Here is an 11,184-nt window from a genome sequence, read left to right as displayed (position 1 = left end):
TCTAGTGCTTCACTTACATCTTTTAGAGCACGGCGGTGGTTTTGTTTTATAGAAACTATTGTTATCTCATGCTTCACTTAGATTATTTTGAGATTCTTAAACAGCATGGTAATTTGCTTAAATTGGGAAATTAATCCTAATATGATAGGCATTCGAGATTAGTAAAAAAATTCTTATGAGTGTGTTGAATACTATGAGAAGTTGGATGCTTGATAATTGTTTTGAGATATGGAGATGATGATATTAGAGTCATGCTAGTTGAGTAGTTGTGAATTTGAGAAATACTTGTGTTAAAGTTTGTGATTCCCGTAGCATGCACGTATGGTGAACCGTTATGTGATGAAGTCGGAGCATGGTTTATTTATTGATTGTCTTCCTTATGAGTGGCGGTCGGGGACGAGCGATGGTCTTTTCCTACCAATCTATCCCCCTGGGAGCATGCACGTAATACTTTGCTTTGATAACTTGTAGATTTTTGCACTAAGTATATGAGTTCTTTATGACTAATGTTGAGTCCATGAATTATACGCACTTTTCTTCCTTCCTTCCACCATTGCTAGCCTCTCTAACACCGTGCACCTTTCGCCGGTATCATACACACACCAGATACCTTCCTCAAAACAGCCACCATACCTACCTATCATGGCATTTTCATAGCCATTCCGAGATATATTGACATGCAACTTTCCACCGTTCCGTTTACTATGACACGCTGCATCATTGTCATATTGCTTTGCATGATCATGTAGTTGACATCGTATTTGTGGAAAAGCCACCGTTCATAATTCTTTCATACATGTCACTCTTGATTCATTGCATATCCCGGTACACCGCCGGAGGCATTCACATAGAGTCGTATTTTGTTCTAAGTATTGAGTTGTAAGTAAATAAAAGTGTGATGATCATCATTTTTAGAGCATTGTCCCAAGTGAGGAAAGGATGATGGAGACTATGATTCCCCCACAAGTCGGGATGAGACTCCGGACTAAAAAAAGAGGCCATAAAAAAAGAGAAAAGGCCCAAATAAAAAAATGAGAGAAAAAGAGAGAAGGGGTAATGTTACTATCCTTTTACCACACTTGTGCTTCAAAGTAGCATCATGATCTTCATGATAGGGAGTCTCCTATGTTGTCACTTTCATATACTAGTGGGAAATTTTCATTATAAAACTTGTCTTGTATATTCCAATGATGGGCTTCCTCAAAATGCCCTAGGTCTTGGTGAGCAAGCGAGTTGGATGCACACCCACTTAGTTTTTTTGTTGAGCTTTCATATACTTATAGCTCTAGTGCATCCGTTGCATGGCAATCCCTACTCACTCACATTGATATCTATTAATGGGCATCTTCATAGCCCGTTGATACGCCTAGTTGATGTGAGACTATCTTCTCCCTTTTTGTCTTCTCCACAACCACCATTCCATTCCACATATAGTGCTATGTCCATGGCTCACGCTCATGTATTGCGTGAAGATTGAAAAAGTTTGAGAACATCAAAAGTATGAAACAATTGCTTGGCTTGTCATCGGGGTTGTGCATGATTTAAATACTTTGTGTGGTGAAGATAGAGTATAGCCAGACTATATGATTTTGTAGGGATAACTTTCTTTGGCCATGTTATTTTGAGAAGACATGATTGCTTAGTTAGTATGCTTGAAGTGTTATTATTTTTATGTAAATATTAAACTTTTGTCTTGAATCTTTCGGATCTAAATATTCATACCACAATTAAGAGAATTATATTGAAATTATGCCAAGTAGCATACCACATCAAAAATTCTGTTTTTATCATTTACCTACTCGAGGACGAGCAGGAATTAAGCTTGGGGTGCTTGATACGTCTCCAACGTATCTATACTTTTTTATTGTTCCATGCTATATTATATTCTATTTTGGACATTAATGGGCTTTGTTATACACTTTTATATTATTTTTGGGACTAACCTATTAACCGGAGGCCCAGCCCAGAATTGCTGTTTTTTGCCTATTTCAGAGTTTTGCAGAAAAAGAATATCAAACGGAGTCCAAACGGAATGAAACCTTCGGGAACGTGATTTTTGGAACGAACGTGATCCAGAGGACTTGGACCCTATGTCAAGACATCAACCAGGAGGGCACGAGGTAGGGGGGCGCGCCTTCCACCCTCGTGGGCCCCATGTTGCTCCACCGACGTACTTCTTCCTCCTATATATACCTATGCACCCCCAAATTACCAGATACGGAGCCAAAAACCTAATTCCACCGCCGTAACCTTCTGTACCCATGAGATCCCATCTTGGGGCCTTTTCCGGATCTCCGCCGGAGGGGGCATCAATCACGGAGGGCTTCTATATCAACACCATAGCCTCTCCGATGATGTGTGAGTAGTTTACCTCAGACCTTCGGGTCCATAGTTATTAGCTAGATGTCTTCTTCTCTCTTTTTGGATCTCAATACAATGTTCTCCCCCTCTCTTGTGGAGATCTATTCGATCTAATCTTCTTTTGCGGTGTGTTTGTTGAGACCGATGAATTATGGGTTTATGATCAAGTTTATCTATGAACAATATTTGAATCTTCTCTGAATTATTTTATGTATGATTGGTTATCTTTGCAAGTCTCTTCGAATTATCAGTTTGGTTTGGCCTACTAGATTGACCTTTCTTGCAATGGGAGAAGTGCTTAGCTTTGGGTTCAATCTTGCGGTGTCCTTTCCCAGTGACAGTAGGGGCAGCAAGGCACGTATTGTATTGTTGCCATCGAGGATAACGAGATGGGGTTTATATCATATTGCATGAGTTTATCCCTCTACATCATGTCATCTTACTTAAAGCGTTACTCTGTTCTTGTGAACTTAAGACTCTAGATGCATGCTGGATAGCGATCGATGTGTGGAGTAATAGTAGTAGATGCAGGCAGGAGTCGGTCTACTTGTCTCGGACGTGATGCCTATATACATGATCATACCTAGATATTCTCATAACTATGCTCAATTCTGTCAATTGCTCAACAGTAATTTGTTCACCCACCGTAATACTTATGCTCTTGAGAGAAGCCACTAGTGAAACCTATGGCCCCCGGGTCTATTTTCCATCATATTAATCTTCCAACACTTAGCTATTTTTATTGTCTTTTATTTTACTTTGCATATTTATCATAAAAATATTAAAAATATTATCTTATCATATCTATCAGATCTCACTCTCGTAAGTGATCGTGAAGGGATTGACAACCACTTTATTGCGTTGGTTACGAGGATTTATTTGTTTGTGTAGGTGCGAGGGACTCGTGCGTGGCCTCCTACTGGATTGATACCTTGGTTCTCAAAAACTGAGGGAAATACTTATGCTACTTTGCTGCATCACCCTTTCCTCTTCAAGGAAAAACCAACGCAGTGCCCAAGAGGTAGCACTATGCTTCTCCTAGATAGATCTTGCGTGATGGTAGGCAAAATTTTGAAATACTACGTTCCCCAACATTTTTTTGTTTCGTTTCCTTTTCTTTTATGTTTTCTTTCTTCTTTGAAAAATGTTCATGATTTTTTGAAAATATTCATAAATTTCAATAAATGTTTTTCTTTCTCATAAGTTATTCAAAAATCCAAAATGGTTACTAAAAATGTGAATTTAAAAATGCGGTGCTTTTCACATTTTGTTCAGAAATTAGAAAAAGTTCCTGTTTTCAAATGTTGTTCACTATTTTTAATTTTATTCGCAAATTAAAAAATGTTCAAGAATTTAAAAAATGTTCCAATTTTTTAAAGTGTGTTCATAAATACAAAATATGTCATTGTTTTCAAATTTTGTTCATAAACTCGAAAAATGATGCTAGTTTGAAAAATTGCTCATAATTAAAAAACAATTTTCTAGATTTTTTTGAGAAAGTACTAAAATTGTTCGATCTGTCATGGTAGATAGTTCTTTAAAGTTTCATGGTGTTTATTAATCACCAACACTATCAGCTCTAATGTGTTGCAACATGCATTAAGCAGTGATAGAGCTCCCATGTGAACGATTTTTTGGCGATTTTTTCACGTGATACAGCGATGCGTCTACTAATGGGCCGGCCCAGTCGGGGGCTATACCGTGTGCGGCGTGCGGAAATCGGCAGCAATGGGTTTGTAGACAAGTTGAAACCCGTAGATAGCAACAACCCGCATCTGTGTGAAAGCCCATACGTAATTTTACAACAGACAACACATAATAAAGCTTAAATGGGCTAGTTTAAAAAAATTAGATGTGTTAATGGGGAGAATTACAAAAACCTGGTCCTTGAAACAGCCGAAATAGGGGTGAGACAGTTGAGGTAAGGCGAATGATACCAAACTATAACTCATCTAGATGAGTTCTAGGCACTCCCTAAGAAATATCTGAAGGAAAAGATGTTGGTGAACCCCCTTGCGCATGCATCCTCTATCAAACCATGCGTCAAGGTCCATGCCTAAAATTATTTGAAAACTCTTAACAACAACCGGATGATTCTTTCTCTCGTCGAGCAGTCTCCACTGCGTGCCATGCGCCCCTGTTGGGTCAGCCCACAGTTCCCCACCTTATCTATTTATAGAGCCATCTCTTCCACATCTCTCTCTCTCTCCCTTCCGTCTTCTCCATCGCGTGCAAGCAGAGGAAAGGCCCCCATGATGAGCACCACCACCGCCTACTACAACCAGAACACCCCTATGTAGCCCGACCTTTCTATTCTCCATCGAATTCGACCCCCTTTGCCAAATCTTCCTTCCTGCGAGGAGTTCCTGCTGCCTGCCCTTTGCCACCCCACATGTCGGAGCTCACCAAGGCGATTTTGTTGTTCGTTGATCGCTGCCGGTGCTGCAACCCGGGGGCGATGCAGCAGCTCGTTGACTGTTGCGGGCGCTGCAAGCCGGGGGCGATGCAGTAGCTCGTCGACTGTTGCGGGCGCTGCAAGCCTGGGGCGATGCAGTAGCCCGTCGACTGTTGCGACGCTGCAAACGTGATGGTTGAAAGATCATTGGCACTGTGATGCAACACTCTTTGGCCTTGACAAGGTTTCGTGATGCGAGCCGGACTACAAGGAGGTGTCGTCGTGCTGCGCGGAGGGTGGCATCGTCGGCACTACAATGACGAAGCTGCAAGAGTGATCATTCATGGTGTTGCACTCCGTGATGTCTCTGTTGTTACTTCATTTGCCTTTTTAGCATAACAACCTCATCACTCATCTTTGTATATAACTTTGATTATTTTTAATAGAAAGTTACCGTAGAAGAGCCTAAAAAAAACCCTCATCACTCATCTTTATTATTAATTTTGCATTTTTAATACTCCCTCCGATTCATATTAATTATCGCTAATTTAGTATATCTTTATATTAAAATTGTACTAAATCAACAATAATTAATATGGATGGAGGGATTATATTTCTTGATTTCTTTTTCATCCCAGGTGCAACTGCATCCACAAGCCAAAACACCTCTTTTTTGCGGAAACATAGATATTGATGTATTTCTTTTGTTCATGTGCATGTACATACATATGTCGGAACATTTATATGATAATGTGATTACTTGATTCAGAACCATAGTTTCACTTATCCACGTCCTTCAAGCTGAAGAGGAACAAGTACATTATTTGACGTCCTTCGTCTATAGTAACAATGCTCGATTCCATGTTTCCTTCTATACATAACAAGTACAACTACACTAATTAGGTTCCAGTTCTGATTACCATGTATACGTGTTACTGATTCTTCTATTGGGCATGTGATTCCTTTTAAATGTTTCTTGGAAGTCCATATTTTATTTTACTTCATTCTAATTGTCACATACTTGTATTTTTTCTCTTAATTCATGATGTATAATTATCGGTTAGGAGAAAATTGCCTTCCAAGTTCGCATACATTTCGAACACTTACATATTAAAACGAAAAGGTCTTCGGTTTCCTTTCTACTTTCAAAATTTCAAAATCACTAGCCCGTGCGGACGCCCGGTTTGATGACTAGTATACACAAATTGGTATAGACCACGGGTAATACCATATTCCATTTTCTAAAAAGATATGCATAAATATATCGAAGCAAGAGTGATCAATCATGGTGTTGCTCTCTGTGATGTCTCAACAGCCCATGCAGTGTACTTCATTTGAATACTTTTTAGCATAACGACCACATCGCTCATCTTTATCCTATTGCAAGGCGAGTCATTGGAGCAAAGCAAACCAACTTCCAATACCGGCAGAAGAAAGTTACCGTGCAAGTTGCAACTTGAAGAGGAGTCTTGCAGTAGCCGGGCATCAACAACATGGGTCAGCTCTGAGGGAAATGACTGGTAAACCCATCGCCTAAGGCTTAGTTCTCCGACGAACATAGCATCTGTAGGCTTCCTTCCAGTAAAAACTTCAAGGAGCATTATTCCGTAGCTAAACACATCACTCAGTCGTGATGCTTTTCCATATGATCCATACTCTACACAATCAAAACATGAACACAGGTTTCAACATGACTCATGAGTCTAACAAGAAATGGATATATATATATATATATATATATATATATATATATATATATATATATATATATATATATATATATATATATATATATATATATATATATATATAATAGTTATTCTTCACCTCCTCTATTTTACCATCAATGGACCGTAATTTTACGTTTCGTAAGTTTTGTCTTATTTCCGACATAAAAAGAGACCGTAATAATATATATAATCGTCGTAAAAAATATTTCATAATATGTAAAATTACAAACGTAAAAACATAGTGTAAAATACACATAAACTGCAAATTTTCTTGCCTTATGACCTATGTTTTTATTTTTTATGCCAAATTTTACGTAGTGAATCAATAGGAATGTAACTATTTGAATTCCAAATGTAATTTAATTATGATATGATCGTAAGATTACCTCGAGTGAAGAATAACTTATTCTGCACCCTGGATGATGAATAGTAACTATATATATATATATATATATATATATATATATATATATATATATATATAAAGCAATATAGTCAATCTTAAGTACCTGGTGACATGTATCCAATTGTACCAGGCATGTTCGAAGAGATCGTTGAGCTATCCTCACCTTGTAGTAACCTTGCAATGCCAAAGTCTGCCACGTGTGCAGTCATGTCCTCATCAAACAATACATTGCTAGGCTTCAAATCGCAATGCAAAACCACTTCATGGTATCCATGGTGCAGATACTCCATTGCCATTGATACGTCAAGCATAGCACCTAACCTCTCACGAAACCCGAATTGTCTTCCCCCATCTTCTGAGTGGTGAAGTAGCATGTCTAAGCTGCCGTTGGGCATGTACTGCAACACTAGTGCTATGAAGTCCATGTTAGAGCATGTGTTGATTACCCGTATCAGGTTGCGGTGCCGCGCCATGCGGAACACACGACATTCCGTGTCAAAACTTTTAACGCTGTGCTTGGATCGCATGTCAAGAACCTTTATTGCAACCACCAAACCGCTGCTCAGTTGGCCCTTAAAAACTTTTCCAAAGCCCCCAAATCCCAACATGTGATCTTCACTAAAATTATCTGTGGCGCGGACAAGATCGACATGAGAGATTAACTGATGACTTACCGGGTCTTCCAGATCAATAGAAGCTTCGACCTTGCCTTTCTCAAGTTTCTTTCCGATTGAGAGGCACCAAGTGTAGAAGCAAAAAGCAGTAGCACCAAGAGCTATAGTGGCACCCGGGAGTATGATTATCAGCAAACTGGAGGCCATTGGGGTTTCACTTTGTTTGATCTATGTGTCTACACGTATTTGCTGGAGTGTTGGTTGCTGCATCGGTGGAGCCTGGATGTGCTTATATTGATGGATGGCCCGGGTGAAAAGGAAGCTAGGTAGAGAGAAAAGTCATGGTTGGCAGGGATTGCAATTTACGGAGATGCCCCTGATTGAGCCCTGGCTCGGTCAATGCTGGCTGAAAAGTATGTGGCAGTGTGTATACATACGTAGCTTCGTTCTCTCGATGAGCCCCTTCGCAGATGGTCTTTGTAAATTGGTAGTAAATGTTTAGGAACGGCCGGCCGGCCAGCAATTGGGCCGATCGCGCGCGCGTCCTACGAATGGCACTTAATCCATCGGTCCTCAGGTCTGCCGTCTGCGTTGGATCGAGGCAACCAATCCATCGTATCGTATGTATAGCAGCCATCCCTGTCCTCCACACACTGCCCTTTCTCCCCTCAACCTTATCTACAGGGTGAGACAAAACCACAGCCATGTATGCACATTGTGGCTATCGTCTACTTCAATTCAAATCGCCACCTCAATCTATGACCGCGCCCCGGCATGCTGCAGCTTGCGATTTTGCAAGGGCCAGGCAGCAGGCACTGCGACAGCCATGGGCCAGCGAAGCTATGAGGTGTTACGTGTTGCGGCTAACTCCGTTTTTTGCTAGAACAGAAGAAAGCGAGGGCTGCGACCGGCTCGCAGCGGAGCTGCAACCAGCAGCACCAATTGCTGCGATCGCCGTCATTTTTTGCTGGAACCAAAGACCTTGGGAGTTGCGGCCCAGGTGCATGGAGAAGCTGCAACCGACAACGGCAAATGCTGCGGCCAGTGGCCAAGAAAGCTACGACCACTGACTACAAACGCTTCAACCCAGAGATGGCCAAGCTGGGAGCTGGCAACGCACAACCTTAAAAGCTGCAACCGGCGGTAGAGAAAGGTACAACCATTGACGGAAAAAGTTTCAACCTAGTGACATCGTTTTTTTCTGGGATTGGCAACGGCTTCGTAGAGAGACAATAGGATGCAACACGCGTATATTCACAGGCATCTAGTGCCAATATAAGATGTACAGGGTGATCATCACGTCCAGAACTAAACCCTAATGAGATGGGCGGAGATTAGAGTACATGTGTATATACGAATACATAGGTTGCTCAACACCCCCCCCCCCCCCGCGCGCAGTCAAAGCATCGGCACCGACGCAAAGACTGAACCAAAACTCCTCAAAAACCGACATCGGCAACCCCTTCGTCATGATATCCGCAAGCTGCTGAGAGGTAGGCACGTGAAGAACTCGAACGTGGCCAAGAGCCACCTGCTCCGGAACAAAGTGGATATCCAGCTCAATATGTTTGGTACGGCAATGGTGAACGTGGTTGGCTTAGAGGTAGACGGCAGAGACGTTGTCGCAATACACAACGGTGGCCTTGCCAACAGGACAAGAGAGCTCATAGAGAAGTTGCCGAAGCCAGGAGCACTCAGCAACGACGTTAGCCACGACACGATACTTAGCCTCGGCACTAGACCGAGAGACCGTGGGCCGCCGCTAGACACAGTATCCGAAGGTGGAACGCCGTGTGTCGGGGCAGTGTCAGGACCCTGATTCTAAGCCACATCGATCTAGCATGTAACACACCATATCACTTTGCGGCCTCACGCACGGTATTCCCACGGGTGCCACCTTACCTGGCCCGAGACCGTTTGCGCCTTTTGGCTCATGTATATGATAGTGCCGCTAGCATCCATATGACAGAGAACCCGGGCCGACATGACTAGTCGTGAACCCAAAGTGGCACTAACTTACAGGGACAGGCATACATGACCCAGCAACGAACGCGTCGGTCATCAGCGAGTGAATTCGGGCTATAGCAACTGGGCTAGCAGGACTCCGGGAATCCGGGCTGTAGCAGGCTAACAGGACTCCGAAAGACACCGCGTGACATTTCCCCGAAGGGACAGAGACAGGATCGAAGAAGGACACATGCCGGCCGGTCTAAGTGTTCCGGAGCAGTAGTAACTCGGCTAACAGGACTCCGGTAAACCGGGCCGTAGCAGACTACCATGGCTAAGTGGAAGCACTAGACTACATTTCCCCATAAGAGAGGCTACTAAGGATAGACAACTAGGTTGTCGGATCCTACACATACCAAGCATTTCAATCATAGACACAATATGCTCGATATGTGTAAATACAACATGGCATCACAACAAAACTCTACGACTCGAAGTATTTATTCGTAAGGCTCCGAAGAGTCAAGTATTACAAACATGGGTCTCATGACCCAACATTCAAGTCATACAAGCAATAGCACATGCGGAAGCTTAACATTGTCTGAGTACAGACAACTACAAATGAAGAAGGCTGAGAAGCCTGACTATCTACAAGACCCTCCCAAGGGTACAAGATCGTAGCTGAGGTAACAAGCTAAACGTCGAAGTCCACACGGAACTACTAGTGAGACTGACGTCTCTCTGCAAAACATAAATTAAGCAAACGTGAGTACAAATGTACCCAGCAAGACTTACATCTGAACTATCTACATATGCATCAGTATCAACAAAGGGGTGGTGGAGTTTGACTGCAGCAAGCCAGCTTTGACTCGGTGGCTATCCTGAACTACGACTGCAAGTAACTCTTTTGAGGTGGCGCACACGAGTCCACATACTCACCATATCAATACACCACTATGGATCCGCTCCCGTCTCCCTACGAGAACGCCATCCATAGCACTCACACTTATTTTCCGCATTTTAGAGTATCCACTTTCACTTGTCTATGAACTGTACAGGCAACCCATAAGTCCTTTTCCGCGGACATGGCTATTCGAATAGATGATGTTAACCCTGCAAGGGTGTACTTCTTCACACACGCTCTCGCCACTTACCACCATGTACACGTCGTGTATCTCGGCAACCTTCAAGCAGAAGCCTGGCGAGGGAGTCGGCCATGACCTGACTAACCACACAAGTCTCTCGTCCAGGTTTATCGCCTATTCGGGTTCCATCCACAAGGAGATCCGGCCGGGGTGTCGCTCACGGCCCCAAACGATGTGTGCAGGGTTCCCAAGCCCACCTCGACGGATGGATCTACGCTTGGTACACCGTGCCACGGTGCCTAGTCTCTCCCAAGCCCACCTGTACCGGGTGCCACTTGGTAGACTACTAACACAACCTACAAACATCAGAAACTAGTTGCAACTCCTGGACAGAGATCAGGTTGATATAAGTCGAGACAGCTTGGAGTGCCCGGAGCCCAATGTGTGGTAGTAACTGTTCATGGATCACAAACACAGAACTCAGTTCCTGAGGACGGTTTCAATGAGACAACCCACCATGTACTCCTACATGGCCTCTCACCGCTACCTTTACCAAATCGTGTTCACACACTTAGCTCTCAACAGTAGGACATGTTCACCACATTCCAATTCATTCCCGATGAACAGAACTGACTCAACTCTAAGC

General features: G+C 42.8%; 1 protein-coding gene across 2 annotated transcripts; it reads right to left on the bottom strand.

The window, feature by feature from the left end:
* Positions 1–5,377: 5,377 nt before the first annotated feature.
* LOC109756623 (probable LRR receptor-like serine/threonine-protein kinase At3g47570) lies at positions 5,378–7,911 on the bottom strand. 2 transcript variants are annotated; one of them, XM_020315468.4, is made up of 2 exons: positions 6,996–7,911; positions 5,378–6,413 (listed from the first exon to the last, which is right to left on the bottom strand). In XM_020315468.4, exons 1-2 carry the CDS (start codon positions 7,711–7,713, stop codon positions 6,040–6,042), a joined length of 1,092 nt encoding a protein of 363 aa, XP_020171057.1. In that variant the 5' UTR covers positions 7,714–7,911; the 3' UTR covers positions 5,378–6,039. The 2 variants fall into 2 exon arrangements, with proteins under 2 accessions (XP_020171057.1, XP_020171058.1); XM_020315469.4 differs by having other exon boundaries at positions 7,056–7,909.
* Between the last annotated feature and the right edge of the window lie 3,273 nt (positions 7,912–11,184).

This window comes from Aegilops tauschii, chromosome 5, assembly GCF_002575655.3.
Source record: "Aegilops tauschii subsp. strangulata cultivar AL8/78 chromosome 5, Aet v6.0, whole genome shotgun sequence".
NCBI classification, from domain to species: Eukaryota; Viridiplantae; Streptophyta; class Magnoliopsida; order Poales; family Poaceae; genus Aegilops; species Aegilops tauschii.
Note: the sequence above shows the minus strand (reverse complement) of the source record. Positions and strands in the feature narration are given on the sequence as shown.

Coding starts and splice junctions, on each gene's coding strand:
- LOC109756623 (XM_020315468.4), bottom strand. CDS start 7,713: ATGGCCTCCAGTTTGCTGATAATCATACTCCCGGGTGCCACTATAGCT. Junction 6,414..6,995: donor AATTGGATACATGTCACCAG/GTACTTAAGATT, acceptor TTGATTGTGTAG/AGTATGGATCATATGGAAAA.